The sequence below is a fragment of the Emydura macquarii genome, unplaced genomic scaffold (genome assembly GCF_026122565.2).
Source record: "Emydura macquarii macquarii isolate MOO-44397 ecotype Brisbane River unplaced genomic scaffold, CSIRO-AGI_Emac_v2 contig_1363, whole genome shotgun sequence".
Lineage (NCBI taxonomy): Eukaryota > Metazoa > Chordata > Testudines > Chelidae > Emydura > Emydura macquarii.
Genome location: NW_027131500.1, coordinates 7,961,210 through 7,983,442, shown reverse-complemented (window position 1 = coordinate 7,983,442; position 22,233 = coordinate 7,961,210). Strand labels below are relative to the sequence as shown.

The 22,233-nt window shown below is 38.7% G+C and overlaps 1 protein-coding gene across 1 annotated transcript in view; it reads right to left on the bottom strand.

Annotated features, from left to right (window-relative positions):
- Positions 1–2,528: 2,528 nt before the first annotated feature.
- The window catches only part of HPGD (15-hydroxyprostaglandin dehydrogenase), a 39,640-nt gene continuing 19,935 nt past the window's right edge, over positions 2,529–22,233 (bottom strand). Inside the window, exons 4-7 of the mRNA XM_067551710.1 lie at positions 20,247–20,334; positions 7,897–7,973; positions 5,621–5,784; positions 2,529–4,301 (exon numbers count right to left, since the gene is read on the bottom strand). Coding sequence (XP_067407811.1) covers positions 4,163–4,301; positions 5,621–5,784; positions 7,897–7,973; positions 20,247–20,334 — 468 coding nt within the window. The 3' untranslated portion in view covers positions 2,529–4,162. The remainder of the gene's footprint in view (positions 4,302–5,620; positions 5,785–7,896; positions 7,974–20,246; positions 20,335–22,233) is intronic.

The window sequence follows — 22,233 nt, the reverse complement described above, 5'->3', positions numbered from 1 at the left end:
ATTGCAGATATTATCTTTATAAATGTTTAATCATTTTTTTGAATCTTACAAAACTCATGGCCTCAATATTATCTTGTGGCAAGGAGTTCCACAAGCTTATTATGCATTTGGCAAAACAGCAGCTTTTATTCGCTTTAAATTTGTTGCCTTTCAGTTCTCCCTTGCTCTTGTTTTATATAAAAGGTAAATAGGAGTGGCTGTTTGACCTATCTCATTCATTATTTACAATCTTCAGTCATATTCCCTTTTATTGGTACCGTTTCCAAACTAAACCATCCCAATCTTTTCAATATTTCTTTTTGTGAAATATAGTGACCTGAGATGAGCACAGTAATCAAGGTGATAATGTCACCAATGTATATAATGAAATTATATAATGTCCTGGTATTTTCTGAACTAGATATGTTTTCAATGATAGCTCCTAATAACTGAGTTCTTTTGAAAATCTGGCCACTTATCTAAATTCCTGTGGTTTCTACTAGTTATACGGTTTGAACATAATATGGTTTTCAATAAATCTTTTTTTGTTTATAAACTACTTAAAATGAAATACTTCTAGATAAGGAAAGGAGCAAAGATTGTTAGGATTGCCTATCTGCCTAATGAAGCATGTTGACTGTTTTAAGTTTTACATCAGTTTTTGCCTTAGACAGGCAAGTGCTGGTAAATAACCAAGTCTCCTATTATCGTTTAGGCAAGGTTTAAAATACTCTCTGGTACCACTGAAATTTATCCAGGAATGGAAATCACTGCAGAGGGATATTCGTTCTTGGATATTTATGCTACATATACAGAGGTGAGAGGCTATTTTAAGGATCTTGTAAAGGTGTATGGAATATGCTGATGTTACTGGTTGGGGCCCAATTTAAGGATTTGAAATAGGCTTTAAAAATGTTGAATTGTCATTTTTGACATAGCCGGAGGGGAAAAGGAAGAAAAGAGAGGAGAGAAAGCAGGGATGCTTGATGTTTTTCTCTGTCCTTTCCTCAGCTCCTAATTCATTCATTCTCAAACTCTTCTTTCAAAACTCCTTTTATAATGAAGAAACACTCCAACATAACTTTAAATTATATTTTATTTCATTTAAAAGTACATCTTTTTTTAAAATTCCAAACATACAAAATATAATTACAGGCAAAAAAAATACACATTCATTTAACAGATTCCTGTAGTTTCTCCTAGTCCTTAAAATCCATTTTTCTAATTTGTAAATAAAAGAAATTGGAATGTTTATTGCATATACTTCCATTTTTAGTCTTTGGGTGTAATTAAGAAGCAGATGTGCTCAGAAATCCTTCCAAAAGCAAAGATGTTTTTTCTCTGAATTACTGACTGAATTCCCCTTCTGACTCCCCCTCCCTATTATTCCATAGAAAGTACGATAGCACAGACTTTGGTGATTATTTGAAATAGGTCACTTTTCATTTTAAATTAATTTATATGTCTTCATTGATACTCATACTTTAACACTGCAATATCCTACATCTATGGATTTTATGTCTGACAGCAGTTTGAGGAGCAGATGAGGAGCAGCTCATACTATAGTAATATTTCTACAGGCAGCACAGAAAAAGATACAACACATATTTACATGTGGAGAATAAACATAGGCTATTCTGTCTACTCGGTCACATAAAAGAACCGTAAAGAACATAAAACTATCGTAAAAAGACCTACAAGACATCTCTGGGTATCAGGTAATAACAAAGTACAATCAAATTTGAGGGTTTTTAGCCCAATATGTAAACAGGCACAACTCATTCATGATAATAGTGATAATAGTTTCACTATTAGTAAATTTGCCCAAAAGCCTAAAAACACCTGTTCCATAATTAGACAGTATCTTAATGAATTCCTGCTATCATAGCTAATAGTATTATCTTCATCCACAGTTTATTACACAAATTAGATAAATACCTAAAAAAGGTCTGATTGTGCACAGTTTGTCCAAACTCGTAGTGAAGTTAATGGGCATTTTGCCCAAGTAAAGGTGCAAGATTAAAAGGTGTGAAGGTGCAAAAGGTCTGGAAGATGTGCAAGTACCATTCTTCTGGTATTCTGGAGTAACCATGTATGCCAGCAGTGCACCTTTATTCTCATCAGATGTCCTGTACTCACTCCTTGCTGTCAAATAGTTAGTCATCTTATGTTCATTCCTCAGTTCTTTTAATTTTTAAAAGAATTGAAAATCAAAGTGAGAATATATTTTGGTAAACGTTTTCACAGTGATATGTAATGGCACTAAGTGTAAAACCACACTGTGAGGTGGTTACTATTTATTTTTAGGATTTTAATATTGAAAGTGCCAACAGTACAAAATTATAGTAACAAATGTCACTTTCCCTTCTACAACTTAAATAATTCAATTAAAACACAGGGTTAGTTTAATTCCTGGTGCAATCAAAGGTGGGGCATATATCTTTAATAAATGCCTCTGGCCACAAAATATCTAATCTGGCACTTTGTGGGATCGCATAGTCTTTTCTACAATAACTTTTTAAATAGCTGTACTTTTCTCTATTTTTGTGCAATCATTTAAAAGCAATATAACTAAACCCCTAAATTTTTCCCTCTCCCCAAAGACCATGCTTTAAAGGTCTTTCTTTTAATTTTCGAGTTTGCTACTATATAATTTGTGGGGCAGGATATTATCTCACTTCTAACTTTGTTTTTTATTCTCCTTTAGGTCCTAATCCCAGAGTACTTACAGGGAGAAAGTTTCTGTTGATCAAGGCACTTCATCCTGGATCACAGTGCACAATCATTGATGCTGCATGGGTAATATAGGACAGAATTTGGCCCAGAAAGTCCAGGTTTGCTTAAATAGTACAAAATATATTTTTAAGGTTATCTGTACTTATAATTATTATATGAAACAGTGTATTCAAGAATACGTATTATGATGTCAAAATGGAGGTTTAAACTCCCCTCCTGAACAATTGAGGTCTTAATTGAGAAGCGAGAGTGGTATTGCAGAAATTAGATTTAAAGACGACCAATGCAAAAATTCACTTTCTTTGTGGCAAAGTGACAAAATAGCCATTCATATATAGACAGAGTTTATAAATAAAACAAAAAAAATGCTTTGAAACTATTTTATAAATACTAAGAGGCAAAATCTGTGCTGCCTTGCACCGTATGCAACGCCAATGCAGTTACACAGGAACAACCAACAAGAGAATTTGGACCCTTGTGACTTACTATCTGATGCAATAAAGAAAAAAGTAATTGCTTTCTTATGGCTGTATTTGTGTTCTGTAGTAAAATAAGTTCTGAATAGAACTCCTACCACAAAGACTTGTGTGCAAGAATGGGTGCGTGTGTTACTACACTAACTCAATGGTAAATCAAGTAACTCAACTATGGTAACTCAGACTGTCCTAGATACACTTAATGTTCATGTATAGTATGCTAGTCAGAGATGATTGTACTGTCATGGGGTTGCTGTTCTTTTAAGGGAAATCTGGATCCAGGCTACTTCCGATAGGCTCTATTCCCTTAAACGAGATCATCTAGGCAGTTAATTGAATAACCAGCACCTGGGCCCTATTAAAGATCATCAGGTCTCAGTTGCAGGATGATGCTCATAGGGAGAGGAGGTGTCATAAGGAGGAGGAGCTCCCAGAGAAACATAGGCCCCAAGGAGGAGACACTACAGGCCAGAGAGACCAGGACTGAAAGGAAACAAGCCTCAAGGAGGAGGGCTGTGAGGCCAAGGAAATAGATTTTATTTAAGTTTATTTGTATTTAATAAAGGGGAATTTTATCTTCTACCTTTTTGGTTGGTGTGAAGTTCCTAAAGGCCCCAACAGAAGGGCAACTGAAGCAAGGAGTGCCTGCAGTGCCACAATAGATTAGGAGAAGAACAGCCCATGATATACACAAAATTACCAATGGGCAGAATCTGCACCTATTACTGCACCATTGAATATCTTTTGAGCAATATGCTATTTCTACCAAATAAAGAATATAAACAGCAGCTTTTAAAATTGAAGTAAGAAATCATATTACTACATAAGATTTTCTCTTAGCTGAACATTATTGCATTAAAGAGTTCAAATCATGTCACTCTTTGGACACAAATTACATTTGTCTTTTTTTCAAAAATATATTGTTTAAAACACATTTTTACACTTATTTAGAGTCAAGATAACAATAAGATTTATAGCCTTCCTGATTGAAAAGGAAGTGCACAATATTCTTCAAAATGAATCCCCTTGGATGCTGTAATCTTCATAACCTCTCCATTTAAAGCATCATCTTCAATGATCATTATCAGTCCTTCGGCAATTAGCGATGGGCTACAGAAAAATAAATGTTTTTCAGTTTTGAAAATAAAACATAGCACATAGTATCTTCTTGGTCATCTTAGTCATAGCATAATGCATTGGAATTGTAGAAAAAATATGTGATAAACCAAGTATAAATAAAGGTTTTCATAAATGCTCACAAACTGAACCATCTACAATTTGCACAGCTCTACTTTCAAGACTTTTGGAACTATAACAGAAGTAGCAAGAGCATTTCAGGAAGGGTATGGGGTCATATAATTTGGACATGCAAAAAATATACACCTGCAACTTTGCAAATTATCTCTTATAGGTCTAGTCATTGGTTTAGACATTTGGTTGCCACTTAGCTTCCTATCAAAGTTCTCTGTGATAAATGCTATGGGAAAATGTTTCACTCCATTACCCTCTTCAAATCTCCTCTGTTGTTCTGCATGTGTTTCTCAGGCATGCTTCCACTGACATTATTAACTGGACTGCAGTGCAAACTGGAGAGGAGAATTTTGCCCTATGTAATTTGCAATAGTGAATGTAAAGCTTCAATACTACTTAATGAAAGCAAATGACATCTGAAAAAGACTGGGCAAACCAACATATTGTTATGCTCTGACATAGTGGTAACTTCATGAATTACAACCGTCTTTGAGACTGGGCGTGAACACATCATTCAGTTAACAAATTGTCAGGACGAGTTAACCACAACCCCCAAACCTAAGGCAAAAGGGGATTGTGAATCCTCCCAGAAGTTTGGACTGAGTGGCCCTAGGGGTTTTGCTGTGTGTGTAAGTGGGAAGGAAGAACACATATCAACTGAGAAGATAGAAAAGGGGCAGGGGCAGTCTCAGACAGCCTGAAGGAGCAGCTGAAAGCATGGTGTCTGACACTGGAAGAGACCTGGGGAGAGATTTTTGGATTAGAGGTGCAGGCTGAGAAGAGTGTTCTTGCTGCTGTGACGAAAATAAGCTGTTTCCTGCTATTTGATTCCTTTTGTGTTCAGAGACCTAGGACTTTGTACATTCTTTGTAAATAAACAAAATAGCATCAAAGAAAGTACGAGACTCAATCAAGTTCTACTTCCAAGTGGAACATCCTTAAGGCCCTGAAATTTGACTAACTGCTAGGGTTGAAAAGGGGCAACAACAACATGGTTTTGTCCATGTTGAGTCCCTTTCCTTAAGTTGCCTTATCTTCTGTCTCACTCGGGGTTTGTGCAGAAATACAGTATAGACATTGGTTATGCTTCCTGCTGTGGATCAGCTCCCCGTGGTACTCCTACTTACTTTCCTTTCAGCTACAGAAGATAAAAGAATATTAGGTGTAGCTTCACTTACTCCATCACACCATAGAACTTCATCATGTCTTTGATCTCATCCTTGTATTCATAATATTGTCCCATATTTTCTTCTTTATCAATTGACTGAAGAATTGGTGTGTTAACGAAACCTGGACAAATTGTATTTAGTCGCACGCCATAATTTCCCATTTGAGCCGCCATCTATAAAAGTGTCAAACATATTAAGTGTTCATTTTCAGAATTTTGTGACCCTTTAAAAAGACTAGTAAATGTGTTGTTTGACACACACTGCAAAAGTAACAGTATCATATTAACCTTTTATTTATCAATGGTTGATGTTGCAAATAACATAGCATAAAAGGGGCTATGAGGGTGGAAGACTGCGTACTGGTCCTGGTCTTATGTATACCCTTTTATGATAAGCGTGTGTGTGTGTGTGTGTGTGATATTTGTTTTAAAATAGGTACTCAAAACAGAAATTAATGTGGTACGAGGTTGATGTGAAGGGAATAAAGACCATTAAAAAGGAGTTTCACTCCCATCAAAGCACATGGAATCCTGATTAAGGAATAAAATCTAGAATGTAATTTATAAATTATAAATCTACAATTATGTTAGTAGCTCCTGAACAACACTACTTCAGGTCACTAGCAAAAATTCAGCATGTACCCAAAGATTTCTGTAGCCTTGGCATCATTACCAGTTAAAAAAATGGTGGTGGTATCAGTGCTTAAATGTTTCAAGAAAAGTTTGAGCAATATACTCTTTAGCAAGGCAAGACCTTGCATACATCCTATATTTTGCTGTGGAGTATTATGACAGAAATCTGAACATTTCCTTTCCTTAAAACAGGGTATTTTTGAGCTTTTCTCATCAGCACTGTAAGCTACAACTATCAGCATTACCTTATATATAACCTTATACACAAGAAGCAGCTGACATCTAAAAATAACCCCAGCAAATCTTGGTTTTTTTCTTATAAAAACTTTTTCATCTGAAAATAAAATAACATGACTATCTCAAAACACACCAAATTCCAGCCCTAAAATTTTTGAATACTTTTCATTCACCTCCCTCACCACAGAAAATTGGGATTCCATTCCTTGCCATAGAATAACTTTTTTTTGTCTGCCTGTTCACCACTATATTGTCTAATTTGAGGTTTACTGTTTTTATTAGAGCTTATCCAGAATTCTTTTTTGGAGATGGCACTCTAACTCTGGGACAGACAATCAACTGTTGTCCTAAAAATTCTAATTTACACCTATCTGTATCAGGCTGCACCTTCTTCTCAGCTATCTGGTAAGTATTTTTAGGTCCTCTTGTGTTTTTCCTGTTTCATTTTGTTGTATTCATTAGGAGGTGGCACATGCTCTTATTTTAACCACTGTTTTTTGTTGTTGTTTGAACGGTATTATAATTATATATTTTTAAAATAATGCAAAAAATCAAATTATATATTGTGTCGTGCAGACTATGGCCAATATGTAATATATGACTCCTATTCCCAAACTGATCTGGATTAGTTAACCTTAGAAGGTTTAGAGGTTTGGGAAAACATCTTAAAAGTCTGGACACTTATCCAAATATATCTCAGCTTCTTTGGGCTAGAAATTTGACTACTATCTCATGTGAAGAAGCTATTCTCAAGTTTGCACATAACTGATCTATGTAAATACATGATTTTATTATTGTTATTCTCATACTTCCCTTGGTATCTTGCCATAAATTAGACTAGAAGCTTCTTGTGGCAGGAGTTGGTTCTTCCTATATACAACATCCAGCATACTAGGGCCCTATCCTGAATTGGAGCCTTTCATTTTTACTACCTCACAAATGTTAAGTAATAAGAATACCCGAGTCAGCCTAAATAATGGGGAGTACTTTTCATATTCAAATCACTTTCCACTTTACCAATTTGTATTGCAGCACCCATTTATTATATAAATATTATCATTTCTAATTTACAGCTGGAGAAACTGAAAAGCTAAATGATTTTTCCAAGGCTGTCTATTTGATTATGTCTTTATCCTCTCTCTACACCACCCTCATTGCCTAAACCTTGTAGTGATCACAAACCCCATATGTACTGACCTCAGTTGTCACCTCCTTGGATTCACCCTGTGAAAGGAGGAGTCTCCAGCTATCACCTTATTAGCTTTTGTTAGAACAAAACAAACAAACAAAAACCCACGCAGCACTTCTGTAGGCATTGGTTTCACCTGCATCACTGCATGATTATAGAGAGGAACATAAAAAAGTAAGCATGTTCTCAAGGAACTGCTGATAGTGTTTTTTGCTATATATACTCACCGCTATAGACCGTGTGAATCCAATTATGCCATGCTTTGTAGCACAATACACTGGTTGGTGTGCAGCAGGCATGAGTCCTTTGAAAATGAAAAGCCAGTTGAATATACACAATAATCAACACCTATTGAGTTTATAACAAATGCATAATCACATTTAGCAGTCACTATTATTTAAAAATTCTTAATTCTAGTGTAGTGAGGGCAAACTGGGGAAAAGGAAAGAGAGTAAAAGACCAGCCAAAAAAACTTCCAGAACAGAACAAGAAGGGAAGAGAGGAATAAGAAGAAAAGAGTATGGTTCAATGTTGGTGGGGTACTTCGGGGATCTGTCCTGAGCCTGGTTCAGTTCAATATCTCCATAAATTATTTGCATAATGGTATAGAGAGTGCACTTATAAAGTTTGTGGATGATACCAAGTTGGAGGGAAGGACTGCAAATGCTTTGGAGGACAGGATTAGAATTTAAAATGATCTTGACAAACTGGAAAAATGGTCTGAAATAAATAGGACAAATGCCAAGTACTCCACTTAGACAGAAATGATCAATTGCACTAATACAAAATGGGAAATGACTGCCTAGGAAGGAATACTGCAAAAAAGGATGTGAGGATTATAGTGGATCACAAACTAAATGAGAGTCAACAACTTAATGCTGTTGCAAAAAAAGCAAACATCATTCTGAGACGTATTCACAGCAGTGTTGCAAGCAAGACATGAAAAGTAATTCTTCTACTTTACTCAGCACTGATAAAGCCTCAACTGGAGTACTGTGTCTTGTTCTAAGCACCAAACCTCTGGGAAGTATCGGACAAACTGGAGAAAGTCCAGAGGAGAGCAACAAAAATGATTGAATGTCTAGAAAACATGACATGAGGAAAGGTTGAAAAAATTGGGTTTGTTTAGTCTGGAGACGGAGGACTGAGCGGGACATAAGTCTTCAGGTATACAAAAAGTTGTTATAAAGAGGACGGTGATAACTTGTTCTCCTTATCCACTGTGGACCAGACAAGAAGAAATGGCTTAAATTGTAGCAAGAGAGATTTAGGTTAGGAATTAGGAAAAATGTCCTAATTGCAAGGGTAGTTAAGTTCTGGAACAAATTTACCTAGGGAGTGTGTGGAATTTCCATAGATGGAAGTTTTTAAGAACAGTTTAGACAAACACCTGTCAGGGATTGGTCTATATAATACTTAGTCCTGCCTCAGTGCAGGAGGGCTGGACTATATGACATACTGAGGTCCCTTCCAGTCCTACATTTCTATGATTCTATGAAATAAGGTGTGAGTTGGAGTGACAGATTTTTAAGAAAAGGAGCTGGGCCTGCAGGAAACAAGTTATACAATAGAGAAAAGGGACTGGGAGAAAATGGTAGAGAGAGATTTCAGAGCAGGGACTCCACCATTTCTTGTTCTGTTAGTCTTCATGTACTTATAGACTACTATTGAAATATTCACTATTGATACTTATACAACAACTGTTAAGTATAAATTGGTCTTCTAGAAAAGAATATTTATAATGACTCTGGGAAAGAGTAACAGAGTCCCTTTCAACTATTGTAATTGAGTCTTAACCTAAGACTATCTCTGTAATACATCACTAAAAAAAGAAATTCGTATCTTGACTCTGGAGAAGTGACAGAGCCCTACTTGAGATATGAAGCTTTTTCTCCCAAGCCAAAAGAGAGGGATGAAGATCGGTGGCCTGCACAGAGCATGGCCAAACTGCAGCTCTCTCTGTTCACCAATACTATTATTTATTAAGTGCTTGACAGTGTGGTCAGCAATGTACAAAGCACAGAGAATGACATGGTCTTTGTTCCAAATACCTTCCAATCTACATAGACAAAACAATTCAGACTTGAGGTACCATCTGAGAGCAGTGTAAGAATTTATTTTATTTAATGATCTTGAGTCAGCAGTGATAGAAGGAGTAAACTTTAAGGAGTGTTTTGAATGAGACAGGGAGGTCAATTTGAATGCCAGTGATCGGAGTGCCAGTAGGAAACTCATAAGAGATCTAAGTGAAGAAGTCATGAAGATGAGAGTGACAAAAGACAGGGAACAGTGGAGTGAAGGGCTCAAGAAGGTGAGCAGGAAGAAATGAATGCAGAGAAGCAGACAGGTCAGAGTTCTGAAGCATCTTAGAAGGAAGATAAAATTAAATCTGATGTAGAAGGCATCTCTTTATATATTATGCTTAGCACCAACGGGCCCCATTCTTAGTTGGCCTCTGGTTAGTATTGTAAAATAATAAGTCAGTGGACAGATTCAGAAAGGGAAAGATATTCTGGGCAGCAGACTAGATAGCTGTTTTTTGTCATGACATTTTGTACACCCTGGAGTATAGCAAGAGGTGTTTTAGGGAGGCCAAAGAGAGATGGGATCTAATAGTCAAGGCATGGACAAATGTTTTAGTTGTATGGAAAGCAAAGATTGGATTTTTGAGAGATTGGGGGGGGGGGGGGGAAGAACCAATGTGATTTGGCTGTACTGGGAAAAGAAGAGAAGCAAAATGAAAATGACGCCTAGGTTGTGTCTCTGTGTGATGACTGTGGGAATGGGGTGGGTGCGGTATTATCAGTTGCAGTAGAGAAGGAAGGAAGTGGGAGAGGGCTTGGGAAGAAAGATTAGGAGTTCAGTTTTTGCCAAATTGAGTTTGGATTGGCAATGGGATAATCAAGAGATGACAGACAGACCATGAATCTATGTATTTATGCTAGCAACTTCCACTATACTACAGGCATTTCAGTCACAAATGTGCTAGCAGGCAAAATGACCAAATTATAATGCAAAGGGACTGAAAACTCAGCTGGAAATTATATAACTGTAAGCAGCAAAGCACAGCCACTCCTAAATTTGAGAGAGAAAACTTGAATATATTGCTGAAAGGAGATGTCATAAAACTTGGATGCTGAAATTACTGCATTAGTGTTCATTTTTTAGCTTTGACTAATGGAAATCACCCCAATTAAAAAAAACTTATTTGTTTTTCCCTTTTTGTTTTTGTAAATAATATGAGCTACAAAGGGTTCATCACAGTGGAGAGGACACATGCAAGGATCTATGCACCAGCCGAGTCCTTAACATGGGATTTCAGTAGAGATTAAGTGGTGCATAGGGCCTTGTGTGGGCTCTCTGCTCTGGAGTCAATTTCACCCAAAGGAAATAATTTTCTGATAAGGCACAGCATCATAATTACAACACTGACATGAAAAACAATATTTCAGTGTTTGACATCTTTCTTTCTTTCTTTATTTAAATGTGACATTGATCCAGTGAAAACAGCACTTTTATTAGCACTGTTTACCTTGAGGGAATGAATGGTGGTGCTCTTTTGAGTTTATGCAACTCTTCATCTCTGTTTGAAAGACCTAGCATTTGGATGCTTTTGAAAGTTGTGACGATAGATCACTGTACCCTTGCACCTCTAAAGTAAGAAGGTTGCTCTATTTCTGGACTCCGATCTATATTTCTATAGGCAGGAACCACAGATCTTTCTAAACTCCGCTGTTTTATGACTCTGGAGAGCTGCCAATGAGTTTATTCCTGCTTGGGTTTGTCCTCCAAGATTATAGCATTTCTTAAGTCTTGCAATAAAGAGTCAGCATTAGTTACCATCAATGTTATCAATCACACCATGGTGGTGATTTGTTTAGTACCACAACATGCTGTACACAGCATAAAGATAAAGACAATTCTTATGAATTTACAGGTGAAAAGGTAGGCACAAGACAGGATGCATTAGGAATCCAGAGGAAGGACTTAAAGCATATTGGACTCTTTGCATTTAAGCAAGCTACTGTTTATTAGAGAGAGAGAATAGATAAAATCAGAAAATAAATTTTAAAAGTACACCTCACTGAAGATTAAGTGGAGGGTGGCACAAAGCCTCACTTTGATATCAAAAGACAGTTGTGCTACAAGTCAAAGCAATTTTTCCTTTCATTTTTTCCTCCTACTGATTTCTTGGCAAGCTGACAAAGAGACAGCTCCTCCCCTTGGTTTATACTCCAATTGCTTTGTTGTTAAGGTGTCCAGATAACTCATTATCATTTTAGACGTGAAGTCAGACTTCTAACTAAATCTGTTTATTCATTTGCCATGGTCAATCGTTTTAATTAAATTTCATGGTCCGCAAATTGGGAAATTAGCTTTGTAGGTAATACTGTATCTCAGAGTCACACTGTTTCTTTCAGTCTATTGAACAGGTTTGGTGAATAAAAATTATGCATTTCCTCGTAGGTATATTTCCCCGATGGACAGGCATTACCCGCTGAGATGTGAACAAGCATCTCTTTTTAAATTAAGATTTAGATGGTCTTTCATCCCCTTTTTCTCCCAGGGCTGCATTGTTAGCCATTCTGAGATAAAATGTGATTCCCTTTACTCATAATCTTAAAGTTATTATAATTCTTTAACAATTACACTTCATATTTGGATGACCATCGCTTAGAATGTTGTAAAGGTAAAGAGCCAAATTCTTCTGTCTCACACATACACACACACACATAAATAATTTGTTATATATTAATTTTGAGTGGGTCCTTGATGTCACACATTTACTTTTGCCTTGCTAAATTTGCACTGATTATAAAATAGCTTTTGTGAAAATGATCAAGGACAAGTTTTGGGAAAATGATGAAATTTATTTAGAAGCAAACTATTAATTATTGTTGTAAATGTTGACAATTTTCTCTATTGCAACAGACTTTTGGCCATGTTTGTTTCTGTCTTTTATAAAAAAAATGCCTATCAAACATGTAGAACAATTATTTTAAAAAAGTGAATAACTGTTATAATGCCAACTTAAAAAGAAGTAGAATTTTCCAAGCCACAAAACAGAACCGAGTGCCTCTCTTTCTCCTCAGACAAAAAGCTGGATAAACAGAATGGCCTTGCAATAGGATCTGAAGGTCAAAATCTCTTTTGGACCAACAGAGATCTAAGAAGGGAAACAAATTAAAAAGTTGATGACCCTGTATCTGTGCTATAGGCTGAATGATGGGCGAGAGGGTTCACCAGAGGCAAAGGTTTGAACACAATTCACTCTCCCTGTGTAGACTTTATTGTAGGGGTTCCTGTTTACTCCAGATAGACACCAGCTTTGCAGAAGTTCCTAGCTACGTTCGAGAATATTTTACAAGCAATAAAATCAAAGTTCTTAATCCATTCAAGTTAGCTCTTGTTTTCTAGAGCTCTTACCCTGACTTCTGGTCAGCTCAATCTCTTTTCTCCTTTCTTGGCTGAGAGTAACACAGTTCTTTTTAAGGTATGGACCCTAAAATCCCAATCCTACAACCACATACATGTTTAACTTTACTTCCATAAGTCTTCCACTAAAATCAGTTTATGGTAGTAAAGTTCAGCATGTACAAGTTTTTGCAAGATCAGGGCCTAAATTGGTGTGCTTTCTGAAATACTATATGCATTGTCTTCAGGAGAAGCATCCTATGGAAAAACACCACTTTGACAATTTGAAATGTGGGTCACTTGCAGGGATCACCTGCATATACCTCACTTAATCATTTCCCTGATGTTGCAGGAGCCTCAAGCACTGGTGAATATTGGTCCTTCCTATTCACTGCCTATGGCACACAACAGTTTAGTCTCCTGTAGGCTGCAATACTTTGGTCTAATTTTGGTTGTTGGGTTTAGCGTGTGGGCACTGTGTGATGTTGATGGCTTGTGATATACTGGAGGTCAGACTGGATGATTTGGTGGTGGTGGTCCCTTCTGGCCTTAAATTCCATGACTCTAACAAGTCAGTATGTTCTTACACTAACAATTGTACCTACTTTAAAGTAGTCTAAAAATATATTTTGATTTTTCTCTTCAGAACCCAGATGGCTCAAAGGGCCTAGTTTATACCATAGTTTCATGAACGCATAAAGTCTGCCAGAATTACCAAATACAAAACAAAAAAAGCCAAATAACAATGCCTTGCTCTCTTTAAATTTCACGTGATATTTATCATAATTCATTCATTTAAAAACCTGTGGCCACTGGCAAGCTCTCTTCTATGGGGCCAGTTCCGCAACTACACACACAAAACTTCCATTGTCTCAGGCCTGGTCTACACTGGCGATGGAGGTCGATGTAAAGTCACTTACGTCAATCTCCGAACACTTGCGTCTACACTGACACTACAGTTAAGTCAACTTAAGTCGCAGCAAAAGTCAACTTAATAAGACCACCTCTGCAAGTGGCGTAGTGCCTAATTCGAATGTATTGGTTCGATTTAGTGTCAGTGTAGACACAACTTCACTTAAATTGACTTTATTGACCTCTGGGAGGTATCCAACAATGCCCCGTTGTGACCGCTCTGGACAGTTGTGCTGTGCTGCTCTGTGGTCACGCTACCCAGAAATGTCCCCTCCCCTCAAGCCCCGGGAACATTTGAATTTTCATTTCCTGTGCTGCCAGCGTGGAGAGAGTTTTGTTGCTGAACTCCTCATGGCTACTGCAAAGCCCAAACCTGCTCCAGCATGGAGTCGACCAGAGGTCTTAGATCTCATTGGTCTGTGGAGCGAGGAGTCTGTTCTGGCTCAGCTCAGAGCCAGCAAAAGGAATCTGGACATTTATGGGAAGATATCCCAGGGCATGCTGGAGAAGGGACACAAGAGGGACACACAGCAGTGCCGCGTGAAGATAAAGGAGTTGTTTCAGTCATATCAGAAAGCCAGGGAAGCTAACGGCTGTTCTGGCTCCTCACCCAAAACATGCCACTTCTACGATGAGGTGCATGCAATTCTTGGTGGTGATCCCACCACGGTGCCGCCCCGCAGCATCAATACCTCTGCTAGGTCACAGTCCATGGACAATGATGAGGACTCGGTGGACGAGGAGGAGGCTGAGGAGAGCAGGGTGCAGGAGAGCGGGTTGTCTGTTCTCCTTGAAAGTCAGGACCTATTCCTGAGCCCAGAGTAGTCCAGCAGCACGCAGGACAGCACTAATGATCCTGGGGAAGGAACATCTGGTGAGTTTTTTTTCTTCTTAGCAGTTCTGTCCTTTTACATGGGGGGAGGGCAGGAAGGGGATTTCAGGATAATTTATGTGATGAGATATGCTCCGATAATCATCAGCTGATATCTCATGGAAACGTTCATGTAGGTAATCTGTTATCCTTCGCAAAAGGTTTCTGGGGAGGGCTGCATTGTTCCTCCCTCCACGGTAGGATGTTTTGATGCACCACGCTGCAATCAAATGAGAAGGCATCATGGAGGAACACAGCATAGCATCATAAGGTCCAGGCTGGTACCCTGCTGTGTGCAGCAAATCTTCCTTTTCCTCGTGCATTACACTCAGGAGACTGATATCACTCATGGTCACCTAGGGAAGATGGCGCATGTTTAAAATACAGCAGATGCCCTGTACCTTTGTATTCCCCATTGCAGTGTCCTATCAAAAAATGTTAATTACTTTTATTTGGTTTAAGCAGAGACTATATACCCCCCTGTTCCCCCGCACTGTCTGCAGATCCCTTGCTTCCCATCTCTGTAAGGGAATAGCGAGCCAGCCCTTCTGGGATGTTAGGAATGGAATGAGGGTCTGTGTTTGCCGTGTGCACTACATGGGGATTATTGTCTACAATGTTGAAGTTGTATCATTTTCTTCAGTCTGCTAACAATGGCTACCTTGTTACTTTCTTTTCATTCTGTAGACACCTCTGCCTTGGCCCAACCTACAAGAAATGCTGCAGAAAGACTATCTCAGATTAGAAAGAGGAAAAAAAAAAAAAAAACCAAGAGATGACATGTTTGTCGAGCTCATGAACGCCTCAGCGGCCGCAGAGACAGAGCTCAGAGCGTGGCGGCTGACCTTGTCCCAGAACATGGACGTGGACAGAGACAGTCGCAGAGAAATGTAGGAGCATGATTGCAGTATTACGCAGGAGATGCTGCAAATCATGCACAACAAGGCAGACATGCTCCGGCAGCTTGTGGAGCTTCAGGGGGAGCAGAGGCAGGACAGAGTCCCGCTGCAGCCCCTCCATAACGCTCCTCCACCTAGGGCTGCGCTGCCCTGCCCCTCCCTCATCCCCAAGAGGTCTCGGAGAATGGCCAGGCTGCAGTACGTGATGCACTCCACCCCGGTCGAAGTGAGCAGAAAGCAGCGATGGCCCTGCTGATAGCTGGCTTGCAAGAAACCACGCTATGCCCTGAGACTGTGAATGAACATGCCCCCCCCTTCACCCATGACTTGAATGTTCATAAATAAAAGTTTGCATCATTTCAACACATTTCTTTATTAAATCATATCTTGTCCTGGAGGGATTTGGAGGGTACAGATATCGATTGTGGGTGGGGGGATGTTTAGCAAAGGCAAACAACACACAGGAAAAGAAATCAGTCCCGCATCTCATTGCAGAACCCGTTTTTCAAAGCTTCCCTAATGCAAAGCGCTCCGTGGTTAGCTCTGTGTACTGCTGGCATCTGGCTGCTCATAATTGGCGGTGTGTCTTCTGCCTCTACAGCCCAACCCTTGGGGAACCTCTCCCCCTTCGCTTCACACACACATTATGAAGAACACAGTATGCAGATATCACTGAAGGGAGTTTCTTTTCATTCATGTTCAGCCTAGTGAGGTGACATCTCCATCTGCCCTTTAAATGCCCAAAGGCACATTCTACAACCATTCTGCAACTGCTTAACCTGTTATTAAAACACTCTTTGTCGCTGTCAAGGTGCCCGGTGTACAGCTTCATTAGCCAAGGGAGCAAGGGGTAAGCAGGATCCCCCAGGATCACTATGGCATTTCCACACCCCCGATGTAAATTTTTTGGTCGGGGAAAAAAGTGCCCGCCTGCATATTAGAGAACAGCCCCGAATTACGAAATACGCATGCATCATGCACCTCCCAGACCACCCCACATAGATGTTGGTGAAATGACCCCTGTGATCCACAAGGCCCTACAGGACCATGGAAAAGTACCCCTTGCGGTTTATGTACTCGGTTGCTAGGTGGGCAGGCGCTAAGATAGAGATGTGTGTCCCATCAACGGCTCCCGCCACAGTTTGGGAACCCATCATGGCAAACTCGTCCACTATGTCCTGCACATTTCCCAAAGTCACTTTCCTTTGTAGCAGAAGTCTATTGATGGCCCTGCATACTTGAATCACGGCAGCGCCCACTGTAGATTTACTGACTCCGAATTGATTCCTAACCGAGCGGGAACAGTCAGGGGTTGCCAGCTTCCACAGAGAGATGGCGACTCTCTTCTCCTCTGTCAGAGCTTGTCTCAAGCAAGTATTCACATGCTTCAGGGACGGGGCCAGCTCCGAGCACAGTTTGAGGAAAGGTGCCTTTCGCATATGAAAGTTTTGCAGCCACTGGTCATCATCCCACAGCTGCATAACGATGCAGTCCCACCAGTCTGTGCTTGTTTTCCGGGGCAGAACCAGCACTCCACGGACTGCAAATGATGCATTACAGCCTGCAGCAATTGGGAATTGTTCTGCTCGATGGCTTGTAGCAGTGCAGCCTCGGTGGCATCACAGTTGCCTGTGCTTCAGCTTCTTGCTCTATTTAGAAAATACTCGATGATAAGCCACGATGTATTTGTGACACTCACAATAATAGTGCAGAGTTGAGCTGGCTCCATGTCTCCACAGCAATGGCGAGCACATGGAGCAAAAAAATGGAGTGAAAATAGTTTTCCTGCTTGTTTGGGGGAAGAAGGGAGGGGGAAGCAGCGTTTCATAATGGGACGATGACACTCGCCCCCAACAGCCACCGTGGCTAGTTGCACTGTGGGACAGCAACCCACAGTGCACTGCTTTGAAATTCAAAATAAGAATGGTGAGTGTGGACGCATGAGACCTGCGCAAACAGTGTGGTGTGTACACGCTGCTGTGACTTCTAAAAATTGACGGGTAATTCGACTTCATACATGCAGAGTCTTAGTGGTACAACTTCCTCTTGATATGAATGCATAAGTCCTTTGAAAATTTTCAGAAGTTTTATAGCCTTGAGATAAGCAGAGGGTTAGGAGTCAGGTGCTTTTCAGTTCTAATCCTTCTTGTGTCAGACTTGCTGTGTGGCCTCAGGCAAATTAGTCTTTTGCTGGCTCACAGAGCTGTTGTAAGGAACAAGGCCTTGATCCTGTAAGGATCTGGGCACTCTGGCCCCAATCCAGCAAAGTATTTACTGTAAAGAATGTGAGAAGTACCATTGACTTCACCTTGCAGGACTGAGCTCTAGGGCTTGCACCTTCTCTAATTAAAAACAGTGGCAAAACTCCAACAGAATTGAAGCCTAATTAGTTAATGTGTGTACAGGATTTCAAATGAAGAGTGTTATATAAGCATTAATTATGACTATTCTTATTGCACACAATGCGAGGCAAAGATACTTGCTATGTGTTGAGCCTTTCTGATGAAAACTTACAGAGAATTGAAAAGAAAAACAACTGATAGAGCAAGAAGTTTGTTAATGGTCAACAGAAGCTAACGCAGCTGAAAAAAGAAAATTCTCTAGTGAGTGTTAAACAACAGCTCAGTGCGGGAGTGTCGTGTGCAGTGACTGCAGGATTAGACTCTTGGATAGCAAAGGAAAGTATAATCACAACACACAAATGGGGGGTGGGGGGAAAGCCTGTGTCAATTTTTATACTCTGTTTAGTCTGATGACCTTGGAAACAACTGCTAAACTCATGCTATGTAAAAGTAAACAAAGCACAGTACACTTTGTTACTGAAAGAGATAGTCATAACCATTAGAGCACCAAGATCACATTTTTAAAAATGTAAAAGTAAATAAATAAAATGTTGATTAGTTAATTAAATAGACATTTGTAAAAGCTTATCAAAACCCAAGAGGGCTGGGTTGCTAGGTCTCAAAAATCAAATCATTTTGTAATGTACTAGGAAAAGTTCACATCCTGCAAGCCTGGTGGAGGCAAGACTGTCACTCACATCAGTACTGGTGACTCATGCCCCACAGTGTTACAGTACAGTACTCTACCTTTGCCCTCCTTTTATATGTTTATATGCTACGTGAAGCTGTTTAATCTTTCTCCAGAGCTGATGGTCCCTTGTGTTACAAAAGCTGTCTCCTTCCCTGTTGATATTTTGGGCCTGATCCAATGCTTGTTGGAGTTGATGGAAAAAAATCTCATTGACTTCAATAGGCATTTGGATCAGGGTGTATAGTCAGTCCTTACCTAGGGCTCTGTGTTTTTGTGTGTGTGTAAAACTATTAATTTAAATTCACATAGCTCTGATGTATGATGTAATTGGGGTGACTTCATTTTCTAAGCTTGCATGTACTGATCTGCAGGGGAATCTGGTGGAACTCTGGACATCCACAGGGGGGGCATCTAATCCACACTGCTCCCTAAACTCACTCAGTGTCTCCTCCTCCACTACTCAATACTCAGTGCCTCCTTGTTTAATTATCTATATTGCAGTAGCTCCTACGAGCTCTAGTTATGACCAGGACCCCATTGTACTAGATGATGTACAAACGCAACAAAAACACAGTCTCTGTCCAAAAGAGTTTACAATCTATATATAAGATAAGATTATCTTCTTATCCCCAAAGTCTCCCCTCATGGTTTGAAATTATGAAATGGGACTGAGCTGGAATCAATGCTGAGAAGGTCAGTATTAATTCCTGCAAGTGTTCCTCACGTGTTTGCTGAAGGATGATGCCAATAGGACCACTTTTCATGCAACCGCACCCTTGACTATCAACAGAGCCAGTATAACATAATGTTCACACACTGGAGATTCCCAAGGGTTAGAGGAAGGAGGGAGGCTTATGCTTTTTCTCAGCTTCCCTCCCTCTGATGAATTTTGGCCCTTTATAGAAGATTTTCTGGTACTTCCTTGTGCTCTATATTTAATTCCTCTTGATCTATTTATGCTACAAAAATTAAACATTTTGAAAAATAGAATGTAAACATTTCCTCTTTGGGCATACACATATTGAAAACTATTTTTTCATACTCACACCATGCTTCAAATACTGTATTTGACTTTACAAGGTAAAATATTAGTGAAGTATAATGAATTAAGTCTAGCTGATGTTCCCTTAATCTGCAATCGTTTGGTAACCTTGAAGGAAAGATTATCAAATTAGATATTTATACCATGCTCATCATTGTGGGACCTGAGATTAATAGTGTAGGAATTACTGAGTATATAATTACATAAACCAAGGGAGCTGGGAAAAATAGTAGTCCTTTTCTATTCATTTTGGAGATCACTGCTAGACAAATAAATGTTGTACAGGTATGAAGAAAGAACAAAAAGGCCATGAAACAGAAAGAAAAGACTAAGGAATAAATATGGATTCATTTTATTTAAAAAGTACCAACATGGAGCAGGTTTTTAAAAACAAGATTTTCTTACCTGCCAGAGATGATATATTAATAATTACCCCTCCATCACCTTTTCTCATGTATTCCAGGCCAATATATGTTCCTCTAATCACAGAAGTCTGATATATGAAATATAAAGAGGAAATTAATTCTAAATATGTCCTTTTTTCCTTCACATATCCTGAGCAGTGAGACTTTTATTTTTAATTTAAAGATATAACATTGATAAATAAGCCACAGCGGATATCATTAAGGAAGTGCTGCTACCGTTGACAAACTATAGCAACTGAGTAGTTTTCTTCTTTCTATTTTCTTTCATGAGTAAATAGTCAAACTAAAAAACAACACTGTAACAGATACTATATGAAAGACAAAATAGGTAAATAAGTACTTAATTATTGATATGCTATACAACTGTTTGGCTTGAGGATGAATGTGATCAATAAATTAAACTTTTCTTTGGACTTGGACCTCATTATTATTATTATATTTTAAGCGCAGATGGTATGTGTTGCATTGAAGAATCTACAAATAACCAACTGAATCCTCGAGAGGTCCTGAGCCCTGTAATTCCCAGAGTTCCAATGGGTGTTTCATATATTTATCATCTCCCAGGATTTGGCTCAGTGACATAATTCCTGTCCCGAAGAGTTTAGAATTTGAAGTCAATGGAAGTTTTACCATTGGCTTCAACAAGAGCAAGACTATACAAGGATCAAAGAACAAGGCATAATCAGAGACGCAAATAAGAGCTATAAAGTAAAACAGGCTACATGGGCAAGTGTTTGTTTTTTTCCAGAGATTTGAGGAAAGGAAAACTGACACTCAGGCCTTGCCTAATTTTGCCTCACTGAGATCCATTACTGCACTTCTCTTCATTCAGAACTCAATCTCATGGAAGGATTCCAGGATAAGGTCCCAGCTGAAGAACTGCAGACGCCATGCACAACTTCACTGTTATTGCTTTAGTGATAAGTTTCAAAACTATTTCCTTTTAATTAAATATAATAAAAATGCTCACTTTTGCCTAGATCTCCCTATAACTGTCCCATCTTTGACCTTCAGTTTTTCCTAAAATCAAACCCTAAATCAGAACCTTTTTCATATTCCCAATTTCATTTAGTTAGTCAAACAAAAGGGTTGCCATATGGCCGGAAAGATTCTTTCACTTTTTAAATGAGAATTTTTATAAATATTATTCATGTCTAGCACTCTTTTCAGGATCCCACTTTAAATTAAGAAGTTCAAATGACTAAGTGGCCAGTCCTGCAAGCCCCCTAAACATGTGACTCCTACTGAATTGACAGTTCTGAGCAGGGAAGGCTTGCATGATTTGCTCTAAATGGGGAGGATGGAAAGCTCCCAAAATAATAAAAATGTAAAGTCAGAAACAGTTGGCCTATGAATAAAGCCCTGTTGTAAGGAGTCGCCAAGTTAAATTGAAAAAAAAAAAAAACCCTTAAAATATGAGAACATTAAGTACTTTTTCCTAGTTCAGCGATGTTATTTAAATTGCAGATACCAAATTGGAATGATTTTAGAGGTGAGCTCTTTTTATATGTTTTATTCTTCAGCTATAAACTATTTTAATAGTAAATGCAGTAGATATATTTTGATACACATTATAAAACTTCATGTAGAAATCATGATCCAGATCCTGCTGCACTCATGCAAGAAAAACTCTGGTTCACTTTAATAAGAGTTATGCCACGTGAGAAGACTGCATGATCAAGTCTTGTATTCTATTATTAATACTTTTTACAGTGCCCAAGAACATGTGAGGCACTCAAGTATAAATTAATTTATTCTTGTTTTCCCATTCATAAGAAGAAATTCCAGGGAATGTATTACTGGTAAGTAAGTAGACTGGTAAGATAATGGACGACTATGAGAAAGTTTGCTTTTTTTTTTTTTTTTTTAAAAACTAGAACACAGATTTTTCATTTTTGTTCAGTATTGATGGGATTCTAGTCTACATTGTATGTGAGCTATATTAAATTATTATTATCCCTTCTGAA